Genomic DNA, 19,796 nt, shown 5'->3' on the forward strand with positions numbered 1-19,796 from the left:
TGTCTGACTATTTTGAGAAGCCATTAGAAGATAAGTAACGTTTAGAGGCTGGAGACTAGTTTGACGACCTTGATGTGTAATCTAGATGTTATTCCTCAGTATTTCAACTGACGTACACATCCCTTTTTTTTTCATCCCAGATGATGAACAACATGTCTCAGACAGACGAGGCAAAGACAAGACATGTTATGTATCCACACAATGTCTCTTCAACAATTAACTGTTGCAGTTTCCCACACACAAATGTTTATTTAGAGTAGCTGTACATGCAACATGTGGACCATTTCTGGACTTGAGGCTACAGCATTTTCATGGCAGAATGGTATTCAAACCGTTTGTATGATATTGAAAAAACACATCTATGAGCTCAATTCCTCAAGATAAAAAAAATAGCAAAGTGAAATGCAAAAGCGTCTACCGTATCATCACACACAATGATAAGAGCTGTCATTGTCTAATTGCATGGCTTGGTCTGAACAGAAAGTAGTAAGAAAGGGACTTCCAAGTATCGGACATTGTCCTCCCTGTGAGTTGGGTATGAAATTTAGAGGCATGTTCCCCATGGAGTTTTGAGGGATCTCAGTCTCCAGACACTTGTTCAACAGTTTGTCTTGTTCAGCACTCTGCCCTGAAACCCACTGATCTGGGCTATTTTGTCCCAGGCTCTGTAAAGCCTGATAATCGCCGTCACTCGGGGGGAGGCTGCATCCAGGGTCTGGCAGGCTGTGGTAACATGGATTCACATCCTTGAAACCCTTAAGTGGCAGTGGCACGTCCATGAAGGCATCAGTCCCTCGCTCATTGTACTTACCGACCGCCTCACTGAAGCTCTGATATCCAGCAACGACACTGGTAACATTGCTGTCATTAGAGCCGTAGATCAGACTGGTGTCCTCTGCTGACGTGGTAGTCTCTGAATCATCACTGGCGCCATCACATGGGTGATATGAAAAGTCGGTTTGCAAGAGGGGTGCACAGTTAGTGGACAAGTTAAGGTCTTGTTGACCAGTACCAAGAAACAGCTGTGGATGGCAATTTTTCAACACTTCAGCCTCACCAGTATGGTAGAAGGAGTTACAAAAGAGCAGAGGCTGTGTAGGAAATGAGGATGTCTCGCTTGTTGTTAACTCTTGAAGGAAGTTGAGGGGCACTGAGTGGGAGTAGGTAATATTGTTGTAACAAGACGACCCACGAGAGCCTCCAAACTCACTCATTAAATGAAGACGATTGAAGTCAGATGAACACACACCACTGTCTCTATTTGACTCAGGGCAGTTCATTTGTGTACAAGCATCTGTCATAGGAGGGGCCAAGAGCAATAACTGAGGATTCCCGTCCAAAGGAACAAGGCTGGGAAAGACTTTGCTCAGGGCCTCTTGAAGATGGCTAATGATCTGCACATTACTAGTCTCCGGGCTCATGGAACATGTGTGGGCATAGCCCAGGGAAGATGATGAGTCAAGCTCTGAGCCATTGCCTTGCTGCTGGCCTCTTCCACTGCTCCCATCCCCTATCGAGAGGTTTGTCCTGTAGTGAAAAGACAAGCGGGCAATTTACAGTGAATTAAAGCTTATTTTCATTGCAAGGACTTGACTGCCCACGCGAATAGGACTGAACATGAAGACACCTTTACATTTTGCTATGTTTATATTGCATCAATATGCTCACCATGTTTTTCCTTCAATGTCCATTTTTGAAGAATCAACATAGATGGGGGACAAAAGTATTTTGGGAGGAGACAATATCTGTGGTGGAGAACAAACATAACTAAATGCAAATACACAAATGGAAGGAATTACAGTAGGAAAGTAATGAAGGTTTATTTAAACAAATAATATTTGGAGATAGAGCCTCACCTTATGTATTCCTGGAACCATATACAAAAGTTCTGAGTTTGAACATTTAGGAATATTATCCCACAACTTGGTTTTGAGTCTGCAGAGGGGGAAAACAGGAGGATTTGAAAGCCTATAGGGCCAATATGAAGCTGTATGATAACAAATGTTTGTGGAAACAGACATACAGTGGGGGAAAAAAGTATTTAGTCAGCCACCAATTGTGCATGTTCTCCCACTTAAAAAGATGAGAGAGGCCTGTAATTTTCATCATAGGTACACGTCAACTATGACAGACAAATTGAGAAAAACATTTCCAGAAAATCACATTGTAGGATTTTTAATGAATTTCTTTGCGAATTATGGTGGAAATAAGTATTTGGTCACCTACAAACAAGCAAGATTTCTGGCTCTCACAGACCTGTAACTTCTTCTTTAAGAGGCTCCTCTGTCCTCCACTCGTTACCTGTATTAATGGCACCTGTTTGAACTTGTTATCAGTATAAAAGACACCTGTCCACAACCTCAAACAGTCACACTCCAAACTCCACTATGGCCAAGACCAAAGAGCTGTCAAAGGACACCAGAAACAAAATTGTAGACCTGCACCAGGCTGGGAAGACTGCATCTGCAATAGGTAAGCAGCTTGGTTTGAAGAAATCAACTGTGGGAGCAATTATTAGGAAATGGAAGACATACAAGACCACTGATAATCTCCCTCGATCTGGGGCTCCACACAAGATCTCACCCCGTGGGGTCAAAATGATCACAAGAACGGTGAGCAAAAATCCCAGAACCACACGGGGGGACCTAGTGAATGACCTGCAGAGAGCTGGGACCAAAGTACCAAAGCCTACCATCAGTAACACACTACGCCGCCAGGGACTCAAGTCCTGCAGTGCCAGACGTGTCCCCCTGCTTAAGCCAGTACATGTCCAGGCCCATCTGAAGTTTGCTAGAGTGCATTTGGATGATCCAGAAGAGGATTGGGAGAATGTCATATGGTCAGATGAAACCAAAATATAACTTTTTGGGAAAAACTCAACTCGTCGTGTTTGGAGGACAAAGAATGCTGAGTTGCATCCAAAGAACACCATACCTACTGTGAAGCATGGGGGTGGAAACATCATGCTTTGGGGCTGTTTTTCTGCAAAGGGACCAGGACGACTGATCCGTGTAAAGGAAAGAATGAATGGGGCCATGTATCGTGAGATTTTGAGTGAAAACCTCCTTCCATCAGCAAGGGCATTGAATATGAAACGTGGCTGGGTCTTTCAGCATGACAATGATCCCAAACACACCGCCCGGGCAACGAAGGAGTGGCTTCGTAAGAAGCATTTCAAGGTCCTGGAGTGGCCTAGCCAGTCTCCAGATCTCAACCCCATAGAAAATCTTTGGAGGAAGTTGAAAGTCTGTGTTGCCCAGCGACAGCCCCAAAACATCACTGCTCTAGAGGAGATCTGCATGAAGGAATGGGCCAAAATACAAGCAACAGTGTGTGAAAACCTTGTGAAGACTTACAGAAAACGTTTGACCTGTGTCATTGCCAACAAAGGGTATATAACAAAGTATTGAGAAACTTTTGTTATTGACCAAATACTTATTTTCCACCATAATTTGCAAATAAATTCATTAAAAATCCTACAATGTGATTTTCTGGAGAAAAAAAATCTCATTTTGTCTGTCATAGTTGACGTGTACCTATGATGAAAATTACAGGCCTCTCTCATCTTTTTAAGTGGGAGAACTTGCACAATTGGTGGCTAACTAAATAATTTTTTTCCCCACTGTACTATCACCTAAAGACAAGTCAGGACAACTTACCTAACACTGCACCAAAACAAAGCACTTGTGATGATGATAATGGTAATGCAACTTAAAACAATGACAATCTGGAGCACTTTCTGAGATGATGCAGCTGTGGAGCAGAGAAGAGTATACAATGAGCTACAAGGTGAAAGTGAAATTAAGGTTTGAAAACCCATTGATGATAAATCTCCTTTAATCACTTACGGTTAGTGAATTCCAACTCTTCACTCCAGTCACTGAAACGGCCGCTAAAGTCAGTATAGGTTCTGACCTTCAGAGCATAAATGGTGTTTGGCTCCAAGTCTCTGCCAAGTATTTCATGGGAAGTTGTTGAGTCATTTTTGGACACCTGTAGGAACAAAGGAAAGGGGTAGAGGGAAAGTTGTCTTTGTGATGTGATAGCAAATGGGGGAATGCTGTAATATGAGGGCTTTATCATATCACCCTCCTTTACCTCATCTGTTTCTCCTTTCTTTCTGTAGCTCAATTCGGCAATCAAGTACTTAGGAAACAGTGCATCATCAGGGTAGTTTGTCTTCCATTTGACCAGGAAATTCCCATTTTCTGTTGGTTTCACCTCTTGGACAGTGGGGGTTTTGGGTTTTACTGTATAGGGCAACGATAGGGATCGTTTGACATATCAATCAATGAAAGCATGTTTTAATTTCATGCAATATTCTTTATAACAGTAATTAATTTGCAAATAGAAATCTGCATATGTAGATGCAACTCACTGCTGCTTTTGATACTGATTACTTTGGAATTTAGGCGCTTCCCAGAATTCCAAAGTGTTGCATTAAACTCCTCCCCAATAACAAGTACCATTGGATGAATATAACATCCACATTTGGAAACACCATTGGACCTCTCCTTTTCCTTGAAAGTACAATCATTCCAGACCCTGGGAAATAAGTATGCAATTTTGAAATGGAATATGACTTCCTGGTGAGATTAACATCAACAATAGAAAACCTTAAACAATCATAAACGTACTTTTTTTGTGGGTCCAATAATTTCAATGTCATGTTGTATTCAGCACACTTAGACTTGTCAGTTGTAAAATGACAAACCATACTTTTGTCTTTGTCGTTGAAGCATTGAAGATTTTCATCACTCATTACTACAAGTAATAAAAAATAAAATAAACTTGTCAAATGTTAATCATGATCAGGCAAAATACTGAGGTTAAATCTACTCACATGTTTATAGGCTATATAAAAAAAGACTGCTTACCATCATCAGCTATCAAAGTCCCAAGGTTTGTGAATATAATAAGCAATAGAAACATTGTTGCTGAGTACTCGAGAGTAAACCACACAGTATAATTCAATCTGAAATCAGAAAGCGAAAATGATTCCTGTTAGTGTTTAAATTCCTGTACATTACAATAGGCTACATGTTAGCCTAAATATGAAGAAGTAAGTGATTATCAATACAGTATGGTTTTTATGGGTCTACAGTTGTTGCTTTTGTTTACAGACCTAACTTTCCCACTAGATTCCCTTTTATTACATACAGATATAGCAAATAGAAAGTCACTCACCCTCACAATGATAGATCATCATTTTGAGGAAGTAGCCATTCGTTCTTTTAAAGAACAAACTAAATAAAAAGTGTTAACAATACTTTGTCACTTTACACAAATAGAAAAAGCTGTGGTGTTGACAACTCCGCATTGCTTACTGGAAATTACAGTTCCAACAGGACACACCTTTTATGGGAAGTTCGTCCCCGTTCCTTGTATGACCATATCACACGTACGCTTTTTAAACACATTTTATGGTTGATTACCAACTTCAAATTCCAACAACGACATCTTGATAATATTTCGAAAAGGCTATCTTTTCGCAACTTGATCTATTGTCGGGAAGTCCGTTTGCAGATAAAGACATGGAACCCTGAGCCACAGAGTTTCCAATCTAAACCATTGCTACTGTACTATCGTTCCCTGAGCGCTATTTTAGCTTGATTCGCTTTTGGTCTACCAGTCCGCTTGGTGGCGGTAGCACCTTGGCTTCAAGGTTTTTTTTCAGAACCACCGTTAACGTCACTACAGCGAAAGAGGGAGGCCCGCGCAAGTCTCAAGCACACCTGCGTAAACAAAGCTAGCTAGCTAACTTTTGACAGAAGTAGAAGAACCAGCATAACAAAACAGAGCAAGGACTGACTTGCCTGGTGAGTGGGGATGCTGTTGTTTAAATCTTTTTTGTTGTTGTTGCTATACCCTGGTGCTGGTCTATTTTTCCTGGAACATTTGTTGACATGTTGTTACTACTGCTGGTTAGCTGTCGTTGGCTAGTTGGCTAACGTTAACTGGCTAGCCAAATTAAAGTTTATTGGTCGCGTTGCCGTACACATTAGCAGCTAGTATAGTGGATGCAGCGAAATGCTTGTGTTACTAGTTCCTAACAGTGCACAAAAAATGTCAAACAACTACACAAATAATACAAATAACATCTCCAGACAGTTAGCTAACAACCCCAAATAACACTGACCACGTTTACATGGGCACAGTATTCTGGATAGTAGCTCATATCACGGTCTTATTCTGGATAAGCAGTTTTCATGCACCTTTGATATCCCGCTCAAGAGTATCCCTGTAACCATGAATAAACAGAATATTCCTCCTTTAAATTCATAAGGATTACATGGAATAGTAACTGATATATGGACACTGACTGTAGGCATATAACCTTTCACATGTAACTTAATATAATATGAACTCTTGCAGAATTATGCATTTCTTAAAATGGTACAACAAATGTTAATTTTGACTCGGGAACAGGAGTGGAGAAAATATTTCTTTAAGCATCTCTTGAGAAAATGTAATTTGTTTGACAATCAGATTAAAACATCACACAACACCCATGATATGTGAAACTGAGCCTACGCAGACTGCAAAAACAACAGTAAACGGGATAAGATGTTTACATGCCACAGTATCCCGTCTAAAATCAGCATACCCAGGCACCTTATCCGGGTTTGTCATAACTGCAATACAAGCTTTCTGAGGTAATTGTAAACAGGATATGATGTTTAAATGCGTCAACTCAAAAACAGAATACTTGAGTATCCCGTATAATAACGGGATATAGGTGTGTATGTAAACGTGGTCATCGTAATCAAAATGCAATCTATGCGTATTTAAACCAAAAATATATTTCCAAATAATGATATGTAACTTACAGCATTAGATATATTACAGTGCGCCATGACGAGAATCGAGTGTATAAACAGTGTAGCTAACAAAATGCAATGTACAGTAGTAGATGTACTCCTGAGTAGTAGTGTACTCCTGAGTGGCACAGTGGTCTAAGGCACTGCATCGCAGAGGTAACTGTGCCACTAGAGATCTGTTGCAGCCGGCCGCGACTGGGAGACTCATGGGCGGCGCACAATTGGCCCAGCGTCGTCCAGGGTAGGGGAGGGAATGGCCGGCAGGGATGTAGCTCAGTTGATAGAGCATGGCGTTTGCAACGCCAGGGTTGTGGGTTCGATTCCCACGGGGGGCCAGTATAAAAAAAATTATTCACTAACTGTAAGTCGCTCTGGATAAGAGCGTCTGCTAAATGACTAAAATGTAAATGTATATTAGAATGAGCTATGTGAAGAATACAGTATATGAATACACAGTGTGAAAAACAGTAAAGAAACAGTCCAGTGTTTAATGTCTTTATATACATGGGACAGCAGCGTTCAAGTATGGGACACACTCTTTTCAGCCCACTTTGATACAAAGTGATTTTCATAGCAGGTTAGGAGAGCATTTCCCCTAACTCTTTTCCTAACCTTAACCTCAGTCTCCTAACCTACTACGTTAATTCTCCTAACCTGCTACGAAAAAGTCACTTCGGTATTGAAGTGGCATGAAAAGAGTGTTTCCCGCTCAAGTATGGGTAGCTGCAGTCAAATATGGCAACTGGAGTATGGGCGAGTGGGTGTGTCGAAAGGAGTGAGTGTATGGAAAGCGAATCGGCTAATTGGGCAGATGTGTTGCCACTCAAGACCGTTTCGCGTGGCGTTGTATCGACGTGCCTGCCGAACACTGCTGCCGACCTGAGGTGCTTCCTACTGAGTATCACAGTCGTGTCGCAGGCGGTAGGTAACATGGCCATTTTTTATTTCAAGTAAAATAGCAGCACAGACAGAAGGGGGAATCCAGACACGTCACAGCAGCTTTAAAGCTGAAGCGTCAAAAAGCTGAAGCATTTTCTCACCACCACATATGGTAGTGAGAGGATGGAACTAGGTGAAACTGGGCCGACATTCTGCAAATTTCTCATCGATGAAACATCTTATCTCAATACATTTTTCTGTTCCCAAAACTAGAATCCGTTACGAACACAGTATATAAAGTTTCATAGACTTGACGCTTTGCCAAAGTAAAAAAAAGCGTTGTTTAGAAGGAGTGCACGGTCGAATTGAGTTTGTGCACAAGCGCACTTCAGAGGAGGCGTTCCCTAACGGAAATATGCAAATACATGCTATAACATGCCAATAGGATCTCACTAGCTTGTGCATGGCTTTGCCCACCTCCTTGCTTAACCTGCCCACTATCCTTAATTTGCTCCCACTGTAAAATACACAGATGAACTATCTTGGGTTAGTTATAAATATCTTTGATAGCAGCCTACACAATAAATAATAATATTAAGAACCATCTAGATGTCACCTTGATACATACAGTGCATTCGGAAAGTATTCAGACCCCTTGACGTTTTCCACGTTTTGTAACGTTACAGCCTTATTCTAAAATGGATTAAATTGTTTCCCCCCCTCATCAATCTACACACACTACCCCATAATGACAAGCAAAAACAGGTGTTTTAGAAATGTTTGCACATTTATAAAATACAAAAACATTTACATAAGTATTCAGACCCTTTACTCAGTACTTTGTTGAAGCACCTTTGGCAGCGATTACAGCCTCGATTCTTTTTGGGTATGACGCTACAAGCTTGGCACACCTGTATTTGTGGAGTTTCTCCCATTCTTCTCTGCAGATCCTCTCAAGCTCTGTCATTTTGTATGGGGAGCGTCGCTGCACAGCTATTTTCAGGTCTCTCCAGAGATGTTCGATCGGGTTCAAGTCCGGGCTCTGGCTGGGCCACTCAAGGACATTCAGAGACTTGTCCCGAAGCCACTCCTGCGTTGTCTTGGCTGTGTGCTTAGGGTCGTTGTCCTGTTGGAAGGTGCACCTTGGCCCCAGTCTGAGGTTCTGAGCGCTCTGGAGCAGGTTTTCATCAAGGATCTCTCTGTACTTTGCTCCGTTCATCTTTCCCTCGAGCCTGACTAGTCTCCCAGTCCCTGCCGCTGAAAAACATCCCCACAGCATGATCCTACCACCACCATGCTTCACCGTAGGGATGGTGGCAGGTTTCCTCCAGGCGTGACACTTGGCATTCAGGCCAAAGAGTTCAATCTTGGTTTCATCAGACCAGAGAATCTTGTTTCTCATGGTCTGTGAGTCCTTTAGGTGCCTTTTGGGAAACAAAAGCGGGCTGTCATGTGCCTTTTACTGAGGAGTAAACACAGCCACAACACCGGGACACAGTGCCCTTCGCTCCCACTTGACAAGTACTGCTGTCCGGCAACGGCTTTGGAAGTAGCTAGCTAGTAGCCAATATCAGGGTGACAGTCACAGTAAGCACACACATACAACGCATGAAGCAACAGTACACCCATCATCAATACTTTTAATAAAAAATAAACAATCTTCAGTTTTATAACTGAAAATGTAAAATTATTTGTTTAAAACAGTGAAATACGACTCAAGACTCTCACGTTTTATTTGTTTAAAACAGTTAAATAAGTCCAAACTCTCACGTTCGGTAGCTCAAATGTACAGTAGTGGCGTGATAATCAACGAAAGAAAAAAACACAGCTCAATCAAAACCATCTAACCTATAGCAGAGTGCTTTCGTCACACCCACTCCTTTCTTTTCGACACACCCACTCGCCCATACTCTGGTCGCCATATTGAGTTGCAGCTAACCCCTTCTCGCAACGTTGGCTGTGTTTGAGAGTCTGGTAGTGTCTGTATATGGCAAGAGTGTGCAAAACTGTCGTCAAGGAAAAGGGTGGCTATTTGAAGAATCTGAAATTTGTTTAACACTTTCTTTGGTTACTACATGATTCCATATGTGTTATTTCATAGTTTTGATGTCTTCACTATTATTCTACAATTTGGGGGGGGGGGGGCGCAACTCAATATTAGCAAGGTGTTCCTAATTTTATGTACAATCAGTGTGAGTACAGGAGTATGTGTGTGTATGAGATGTTTGTGTGTGAGTCACCTTGTCTATTACTACAGGAGAGCTACACGCCCACCCAGAGCGAGCTAGCTAACTAACATTACTGTTTGACAGCTAGAGATAACCAAAGATTGATAACTATACTGAACAAAAATATAAACGCAACATGCAACAATTTCAAAGATTTTACTGAGTTAAAGTTCATATAAGGAAATCAGTCAATTGAAATGAATTCATTAGGCCCTAATCTATGGATTTCACATGACTGGGAATACAGATATGCATCTGTTGGTCACAGATACCTTTAAAAAAAAAAGGTAGCGGCGTGGATCATTAAACCAGTCAGTATCTGGTGTGACCATCATTTTCCTCATGCAGCGTGACACATCTCCTTCGCATTTTTTATCCAAGATGGCGTAGCAGTGCAGTCGTGTATTCTGTAGTGTGCTCGTGTAAATAGCCTGTTTTTTTTGTTTGTTTTTTTCTTATATATTTCTCAATCTCACTTTTCATCCTTCAACTAAATATACTTTCCTGCAACCCGCCTCACCCAATGTGGAACGGATTCTATTATTTCTTATACCTTTTTATCTAGAACCGGCTGAAGCTGGCTAGTTAACTAGCTACTTGCTATTAGCCACTGTTAGCGGTTTTCACCATTGTCCGTGGCCTGCACTACCTACCAGCCAGCTCTAGCCTGGACAATTATCGGCCAGTCTGCACAGCGTGCTATCGACCCAGAACATATCGGATTTTCTGCCTGAATCACTGGACCTTTAACACCGGATCATCGCAACTAGCTAGCTGCAACCGAATGGATGTTGTTGTTGGCTAATGTTGGCTAATCACCACTGTCCCGAAGCTAGCACCAGTTAGCCTTGAGCTAGCCTCGAGCCAGGCCCAACTCCCGGCTATCTACCTCTCTGTCAACCGGACGGGACCTCCTAGTGTCGACACGGAGCCCCGCCAATCCATCACGACTGGTATGCTGACGTAATCGTCTGATGTGGTTTCAACAGGCTTCCCGTTGCGACGACCACGAAGATCCATCTGCTAGCCCCGGCCCGCTAGCACACGCAATCAAAAGCCGTGCCTCCTGCTCGCCTGTGCCGTAGCAGCCATCAAACTGCTCCCGGACTCACCTAATGCTGTTCACTGGACCTTATGATCACTCAGCTACACAGCTGATGCCTGCTAGACTGTTCCTTTACACGGTACCCGATCCTGTTTATCTGTCCTGTTTAGCCTCAGCCCAAACTTTCGTAGCCATCACCAGTTGTTGTCTTAGCTCTCTCGAATAACACCTGTGATTGCTTTAAGCCTCTCTGCCATGTCAATATGCCTCACTGTAGAGCCCCAGTCCCGCTCAACCTGCCTCAGATAGCTCCTTTGTCCCACCACCCACACACGCGGAGACCGGCTCAATCGGTGCCTCCAGTGATGCTATCTATTTCATTGTTACCCAACGCTTAGGTTTACCTCCACTGTACTCATATCCTTCCATATCCTTGTCTGTACATAATGCCCTGAATCTATTCTACAACGCCCGGAAATCTGCCCCTTTTATTCTCTGTACCCAACGCACTAGAAGACCAGTTCTTAAAGCCTTTAGCCGTATCCTTATTCTACTCCTCCTCTGTTCCTCTGGTGATGTAGAGATTAACCCAGACCCTGTAGCCCCCAGTATCACTCCTAGTCCCCAGGCGCTATCATTTATTGACTTCTGTAACCGTAAAAGCCTTGGTTTCTTGCATGTTAACATCAGAAGCCTCCTCCCTAAGTTTGAGTTATTCACTGCGTTAGCACACTCCGCCAACCCTTATGTTCTAGCAGTGTCTGAATCCTGGCGTAGGAAGGCCACCAAAAACTCTGAAATTTCCATCCCCAACTACAACATTTTCCGTCTAGATAGAACTGCCAAAGGGGGCGGAGTTGCAATCTACTGTAGAGATAGCCTGCAGAGCTCTATCATACTATCCAGGTCTGTGCCCAAACAGTTTGAGCTTCTACTTCTAAAAATCCTCCTTTCCAGAAATAAGTCTCTCACTGTTGCCGCTTGCTACAGACCCCCCTCAGCCCCCAGCTGTGCCCTGGACACCATATGTGAATTGATTATCCCCAATCTATCTCACACAAATTATCAAGGAGCCTACCAGGTACAACCCTAAATCCATAAACATGGGCACCCTCATAAATATAATCCTGACTAATTTACCCTCTAAATACACCTCCGCTGTCTTCAACCAGGATCTCAACGATCACTGCCTCATTGCCTGCGTCCGTAATGGGTCCGCGGTCAAATGACCACCCCTCATCACTGTCAAACGCTCCCTAAAACATTTCAGCGAGCATGCCTTTCTAATTGACCTGGCTCGGGTATCCTGGATGGATATTGACCTCATTCTGTCAGTAGAGGATGCCTGGTTGTTCTTTAAAAGTGCTTTTCTCTCCATCTTAAATAAGCATGCCCCGTTCAAAAAAATCAGAACTAAGAACAGATATAGCCCCTGGTTCACCCCAGACTTGACTGCCCTTGACCAGCACAAAACATCCTGTGGCGTACTGCATTAGCATCGAACAGCCCCCGTGATATGCAACTTTTCAGGGAAGTCAGGAACAAATATACACAATCAGTTAGGAAAGCAAAGGCTAGCTTTTTCAAACAGAAATTTGCATCCTGTAGCACTAACTCCAAAAAGTTTTGGGACACTGTAAAGTCCATGGAGAATAAGAGCACCTCCTCCCAGCTGCCCACTGCACTGAGGCTAGGAAACACTGTCACCACCGATACATCTACGATAATCGAGAATTTCAATAAGCATTTTGCTACGGCTGGCCATGCTTTCCACCTGGTCACCAGCTCTGCACCCTCCGCTGCAACTTGCCCATGCCCCCCCCCCGCTTCTCCTTCACCCAAATTCAGATAGCTGATGTTCTGAAAGAGCTGCAAAATCTGGACCCCTACAAATCAGCTGGGCTACACAATCTGGACCTTTTCTTTCCAAAATTAGCCGCCGAAATTGTAGCAACCCCTGTTACTAGCCTGTTCAACCTCTCTTTCGTATCATCTGAGATCCCCAGAGATTGGAAAGCTGCCGCAGTTATCCACCGCAGACACTCTAGATCCAAACTGTTACAGACCTATATCCATCCTGCCCTGCCTTTCGAAAGTATTTGAAAGCCAAGTTAACAAACAGATCACCGACCATTTCGAATCCCACCGTACCTTCTCCGCTATGCAATCTGGTGTCCGAGCTGGTCATGAGTGCACCTCAGCCAAGCTCAAGGTCCTAAACGTTATTATAACCGCGATCGATAAAAGACCGTACTGTGCAGCCGTCTTCATCGACCTGACCAAGGCTTTCGACTCTGTCAATCACCGCATTCTTATTGGCAGACTAAATAGCCTTGGTTTCTCAAATGACTGCCTCGCCTGGTTCACCAACTACTTCTCAGATAGAGTTCAATGTGTCAAATCGGAAGGCCTGTTGTCTGGACCTCAATTCTCGGGCCGATTCTCTGTGTATATCAATGTGGTCCTCTGTAGCTCAGCTGGTAGAGCACGGCGCCTGTAACGCCAAGGTAGTGGGTTCGATCCCCGGGACCACACGTACACAAAAAAAAATTATGCACGCATGACTGTAAGTCGCTTTGGATAAAAGCGTCTGCTAAATGGCATATTATATATTATATAATATTATTATTATATATTATATTATATATATATATATGTCGCTCTTGCTGCTGGTGACTCTCAGATCCACCTCTACACAGACGACACCATTTTGTATACATCTGGCCCTTCATTGGACACTGTGTTAACAAACCTCCAAATGACCTTCAATGCCATACAACACTCCTTACCGTAGCCTCCAACTGCTCTTAAACTAAATGCATGCTCTTCAATCGAACGCTGCTTGCACCCGCCCGCCCGACTAGAATCACTACTCTTGGCGGTTCTGACTTAGAATATGTGGACAACTACAAATACCTAGATGTCTGGTTAGACCGTAAACTCTCTTTCCAGACTCACATTAAGCATCTCCAATCCAAGGTTAAATCTAGAATCGGCTTCCTATTTTGCAACAAAGCCTCCTTCACTCATGCTGCCAAACATGCCCTCGTAAAACTGACTATCCTACCGATCCTTGACTTCGGCGATTTTACAAAATAGCCTCCAACACTCTACTCAGAAAATTGGATGTAGTCTATCACAGTGCCATCCGTTTTGTCACCAAAGCCCCATATACTACCCACCATTGTGACCTGTACGCTCTCGTTGGCTGGCTCTCACTACATATTCGTCGCCAATCCCACTGGCTCCAGGTCATCTATAAATCTCTGCTAGGCAAATCCCTGCCTTATCTTAGCTCATTGGTCACCATAGCACAGTGCTTCTCAATTATTTTCTGTTACGCCCCCCCTAGGAAGAAGTAAACATTTCGCGCCCCCCAACTCTCCGCCGCGACTGTAAATAGTATAATTTGTCTATAAAATTGTTACATGTACACCTCTGCATAACATTGTATCCTTATTAACATTAAAGAAAATAAAAAAGAAAGAAATATAGATCAACTTACAACAAAGAATAACTTTATTAACATTGTAACAGAAAATACTTAAAGTGCATCAATTTGCCTGAAATTTTAAAAAAAATGCAACCCTTATATAAACTGTAAACATTTTTTGACCATTTGATACTGAAAAATTAAATTAAATATAATCAATAAATAATAATACATTCAAATTGATCAGCAACATTAACTCAGGAGCACAATATATGAAACACTTTGACCTATAAAACAAAAATGAATAAAACAATTTGTGCAGATTTATTTTTATTTTTATAAAAATGAGGAAGTCAGGATTAATGGCTACAATGAGCACGTTTTGCAGTGCACAGCTTTTCGAAGCGGGGTTTGAAGCATGATACTGCAACTCTGTGTCATTGGCGACGGTGTCATTGGACAGAGGGATAGTTTTTATTTTTGCAGCACTTGCATCATCCAGCATGACAGAGACCATGTCTAATGCTGCAGGCAGTATCAGCTCCTCTGCTATGGAGTGGGGTTTTCTGCACTGAGCAATTTGGTACGCCACCTTATATGATGCTAACAGTGCTCGCTGGTTTACTGAAGTAGCATTCACAAAGCGGGACGATTGTTGGCAATATTCGGCACGTTTTCGCTGAAAAAACTCAAGCGGCTTATCAGCGTGATTGGGGTGTAATGTCTTTAAGTGACGCCTTAATTTATTTGGCTTCATGCTGTCCGCTGCCAACATTTTTAGACACAGTGAACATACCGGTCTTTCCTCGTCTCCCACCATAGTCACAGTGAAGCCAAGCGCTACATACGCTTCATCATATTTCCTCGTCTTCGCTTTCGGGAGACTTTGTCTCATTATCTCCGTCTCTCTCCGCCTTTCTTTTCATCCCTGTTAGATATGTTTCCATGGTGTCTCTTAAGGGTTTGTTATCTGCACTTCATATCTCCTGCTCTGTGCTCTTGTTCGGTGCAAAAAAAAAAACTACTCCCTGCGGCTAAAAAAAGCATGTTCCCCGGGGTCACACGCGCCCCCCCTGGCATCGCTCCGAGCCCCCCCAGGGGGGCGCGCCCCACTATTTGAGAAGGACTGCCATAGCAACACCCACCCATAGTATGCGTTCCAGCAGGTATATCTCACTTGTCATCCCCAAAGCCAACACCTCCTTTGGCCGCCATTCCTTCCAGTTCTCTGCTGCTAATGACTGGAACGAACTGCAAAAATCTCTGAAGCTGGAGACTCTCATCTCCCTCTCTAACTTTAAGCATCAGCTGTCAGAGCATCTTACCAATCACTGCACCTGTACACAGCCCATTCTGTAATTAGCCCACCCAACTACCTCATCCCCATATTGTTATTTATTTTGCTCATTTGCACCGCAGTATCTCTATTTGCACATCATCTTCTGCACATCTATCACTCAAGTGTTAATACTAAATTGTAATTATTTTGCACTATGGCCTATTTACTGCCTTACCTCCATAACTTACTACATTTGCACAGACTGTATATACATTTTCTATTGTGTTATTGACTGTATGTTTTGTTTTATCCCATGTGTAACTCTGTTGTTGTTGTTTTTATTGCACTGATTTGCTTTATCTGGGCCAGGTCGCAGTTGTAAATGAGAACTTGTTCTCAACTGGACTACCTGGTTAAATAAAGATGAAATAAAATAAATAAATAAATAGAGTTGATCAGGCTGTTGATTGTGGCCTGTGGAATTTTGTCCCACTCCTCTTTAATGGCTGTGCGAAGTTGGTGGATATTGGCGGGAACTGTAACACGCGGTTGTAGACGTCGATCCAGAGCATCCCAAACATGCTCAATGGGTGACATGTCTGGTGAATATGCAGGCCATGGAAGAACTGGGACATTTCCAGCTTCCAGGAATTGTGTACAGATCCTTGTGACATGGGACCGTGCATTATTACGCTGAAACATGAGGTGATGGATAAATGGCACGACAATGGGCCTCAGGATCCCGTCATGGTATCTCTGTGCATTCAAATTGCCATCGATAAAATGCAATTGTGTTTGTTGTCAGTAGCTTATGCCTGCCCATACCATAACCCACCATGGAGCACTCTGTTCACAACGTTGACCGCTCGCCCCCATACAACGCCATACAAGTGGTCTGCGATTGTGAGGCAGGTTGGACGTACTGCCAAAATTATCTAAAACAACGTTGGAGCCGGCTTATAGTACAGAAATGAACATTCAATTCTCTGGCAACAGCTCAGGTGGACATTCCGTCAGTCAGCATGCCAATTGCACGCTCCCTCAAAACATTAGACATCTGTGGCATTGTGTTGTGACAAAAATGTACATTTTAGTGTGGTCTTTTATTGTCCACAGCACAAGGTACACCTGTGTAATGATCATGCTGTTTAATCAGCTTCTTGATATGCCACACTTGTCAGTTGGATGGATTGTCTTTGCAAAGGAGAAATGCTCACTAACAGGGATGTAAACAAATTTCGGCACAAAATTTGAGAGAAATAAGCTTTGTGCGTATGGAACATTTCTGGGCTCTTATTTCAACTCATGAAACATGGGACCGACACTTTACATGTTGCGTTTATATTTTTGTTCAGTGTAGCTAACCACTTTAATCTGTCAGTTTATAGTGCAAAGAGGCAAATTGGCTTGTCGATGTGTGTGCCCAGGCACTAGCAATTCTTGGTCAACCACATCGTGTGGGGTCCAATGGAATCTCATCCCCTCAAATGCTGCTTATTCAAAATCGTTGTTGACTATTTTCTAGGGCTTTCCTTGCACTATGGCTCGACCACTGGGAGAAAGCCATAAAAGGTTCATGCAAACCATGATGGTCAATGGGATCATTGATGGTGCCAAGGCAAGGGCTCTCCATCAGCATTGCTGTGAGACACACGGTGGTAAGAACAGCATAGCTGCATACTTCAAACTACTGTTTAATCTTTGTCAGCAAAGTGTCTGTATGGTAAAACCTTAAACTCAAAGGTCTGGTTTTCCAGACACAATAGAGATTCTTTATTGAAAGTGCCTTTCAGTCCAGCACTAGGCTTACTCTACGTCTGAAAAACTGGCCCAAAATGTATTTGTTGAGGGCCACCCGCTCACATTTACTTCTTTTAATACAGCACACTATGCTCATGATAAACTGGATGAATTCGAGGTGATCAATGCCCAGCTGCAGCCTATGTTCATGCAGATCTGAAAAGGGATGTCTGAGGAGGATGGTCTTCAGTTCCATGCTTTGGTCAGTGACACTAATCAAGTTCATTCACAAAGCTCTTTTAGGACTACTGGAACCATCATGAACTGCTCTTATTTTTCCTGTTGACATCTACTCCTGTCCAGGTGAACATGGCTGAAACTGATGTGACCAGGATGTCAACTGATTATGCAGACAACGAGTTGGAATTATTCAGAAAAACTGTGAGTATGCTGTTTTCACTAAATGGTAAATGACTGACAATAAGACTTAAGAATTAAATAACATTTGAAAATCTCAGTAATAACTGGCATATTCTTTTAGATGGTTGTGGACTCTGACAATGGAACCGCCTCTTCCACGGACATTCTCAACTGTGCCGACAGCCTCCAGACGAAGAAGCTAAAGAAAAGAGAAACAGAAGATGTACTTAACAGGCTTGTTCAGGAGAAGTGGCTGAATGAGGTGCAGTCTCTGAAGACACATTCTATGCATGCAGTTATTACTACTTGTGCGCACTCACTTTCTTGTGTCACTGATCGACTTGCAATCTGTGTTCTTCTTTTCTTCAGAAAAATGGTGACTACTCGCTCTCCACTCGATGTATAATGGAGATGGAGCCATACATTCGGATGTTGTACCAAGATCAGGTCAAGGTCTGCCATATCTGTCACAATGTGGCCTTGCAGGTAAAGTGATACAACTTCAATTTAAATGACAGTAAATGAGTTGCATCTAATATATTCTTCCTGTTAGCTAAATCAGACCCGTGTCGAATCTAAATTGAAATTGGTGTAACATCTGCTTTTTGCTAGATTCCCAAACTCACTTTCCTCAATCCTCTGCTCTCTTTTCAAACTTGCTAGAAGGTAGACATAAATGTTTAATGTTGCATGTACAATGTTTTGTTGGATATGCTTCTCATGACATTTTCATGAATGGTGTAGTTGCTACTCAAAATATGTTGACTGAATTTAAAATGGGATTGACACCACTGATATAGCCTGGCTTTTATAGGCAACCATTTGGTTTCATGCTTCAGTTTTATAATAATCTGGTATATTTACCTCTCAGTGCCAGATGTGTGAAAATCCTACATGTGGCATCAAAATCCACACCCCTTGTGTCGCCAGATACTTCAAAGGAAGGACTAATCCACGATGCCCTGCCTGTGAGGACTTCTGGCCACATGAGATCCCAGGTAATAATGTTACACTGCTCAAAGAATTGCAACACAAGTGGTACCATGATAGTCTGTCTATACAATTTATCATAGTTTGTATAAAGGTCTGTGTATACATATCACGTTCATCTGTTTTGACTCAGACGAAACAAATATTTACCTACCTTATCTAGTCATTCATGTTTTAATTTTCCACTTCTCTTCCCTATAGAGCCTCCGTCCTCTCAGAGCGAGAGTCAGTCAGCAGCCAAAGAGAACACGGACCCCACCCCCACTCCTCGGTCTACAGCTCAGACCCGGAGGACCAGGAGGTCATAATCTCACGGATACATGTATAGTTGTCAGAACTTTCAGTACAATGTTTTGCCTTCATTAAAATGTACAGTTAACGCAATGTAATATTTTTCATAATTGTATATCAAATGTTAGTTAGATTATTTCTGGAGAACATCTTTCATTGAATCGGCAGTGGTCTCCCATGAGCTCCACTCTTAACTTGATTATCTTAATTTTATTAAGTTCCTTTCTAGGGGAGCAATTTTGGGAAATGTGGCAACTACTTCAATCATTCTTTCAGGCAGTTTAAATGGAAAGCTGTGTTTACATAATTTGTACCTGTGGTTCATTAGGTTGTTAAATTAGAATAGTACTGCCTTATTTGAATATATTATGGAAATTACCTCTCATCTGAGTATCTGCAGAAATAATTTGGGAACAATTAAATATGCTAATTTGAAAACGCATACCCTATTAAATTAAATGGGTAACAACTCCATATTTTATATGCAGGAGGAAATAAGTATACATCAACTGCGCCTTCATTTAATTTTGTAATGAGTGAAAGCCAGTGCAAATCATGCAGGTAGCTTGGCATTCAATGTGTGCCACAATCACGTTCAAGTGTTGACAGAATGAACACAACTGGCTTTCCTTTATCATGGACATGAGGAAGGGATACTTTTAATTATGTA

General features: G+C 42.4%; 1 protein-coding gene and 1 pseudogene across 2 annotated transcripts; one reads left to right on the top strand and one right to left on the bottom strand.

Moving 5' to 3' along the window:
• Positions 1-216: 216 nt before the first annotated feature.
• Positions 217-5,639, bottom strand: LOC311103411 (uncharacterized protein). Its single transcript, XM_084144980.1, has 10 exons — positions 5,188-5,639; positions 4,878-4,975; positions 4,638-4,764; positions 4,379-4,545; positions 4,099-4,250; positions 3,849-3,993; positions 3,660-3,753; positions 1,857-1,935; positions 1,669-1,745; positions 217-1,527 (listed from the first exon to the last, which is right to left on the bottom strand). The coding sequence occupies exons 2-10, from the start codon at positions 4,930-4,932 to the stop codon at positions 426-428; spliced, it is 1,998 nt and encodes a 665-aa protein (XP_084001106.1). The 5' UTR covers positions 4,933-4,975; positions 5,188-5,639; the 3' UTR covers positions 217-425.
• A 53-nt stretch (positions 5,640-5,692) lies between these two features.
• Positions 5,693-19,511, top strand: LOC311103413 (non-structural maintenance of chromosomes element 1 homolog; annotated as a pseudogene). Its single transcript, XR_014615795.1, has 8 exons — positions 5,693-5,819; positions 17,211-17,343; positions 17,569-17,687; positions 17,789-17,866; positions 17,967-18,107; positions 18,215-18,331; positions 18,717-18,843; positions 19,037-19,511. The product of XR_014615795.1 is annotated as a non-structural maintenance of chromosomes element 1 homolog (transcript).
• Positions 19,512-19,796: the final 285 nt, after the last annotated feature.

The sequence above is a fragment of the Coregonus lavaretus genome, assembly GCF_964263955.1.
Source record: "Coregonus lavaretus genome assembly, chromosome: 28".
In the NCBI taxonomy this organism is placed as follows: Eukaryota; Metazoa; Chordata; class Actinopteri; order Salmoniformes; family Salmonidae; genus Coregonus; species Coregonus lavaretus.

Bases quoted from the DNA above. Each gene is read 5' to 3' on its own strand.
- LOC311103411 (XM_084144980.1), bottom strand. From the start codon at position 4,932: ATGTTTCTATTGCTTATTATATTCACAAACCTTGGGACTTTGATAGCT. The intron at 4,251-4,378 runs GTGAGTTGCATC...TGCCCTATACAG, and splicing joins AATCAGTATCAAAAGCAGCA to TAAAACCCAAAACCCCCACT. The intron at 3,994-4,098 runs GTAAAGGAGGGT...TTGTTCCTACAG, and splicing joins AGAAAGGAGAAACAGATGAG to GTGTCCAAAAATGACTCAAC.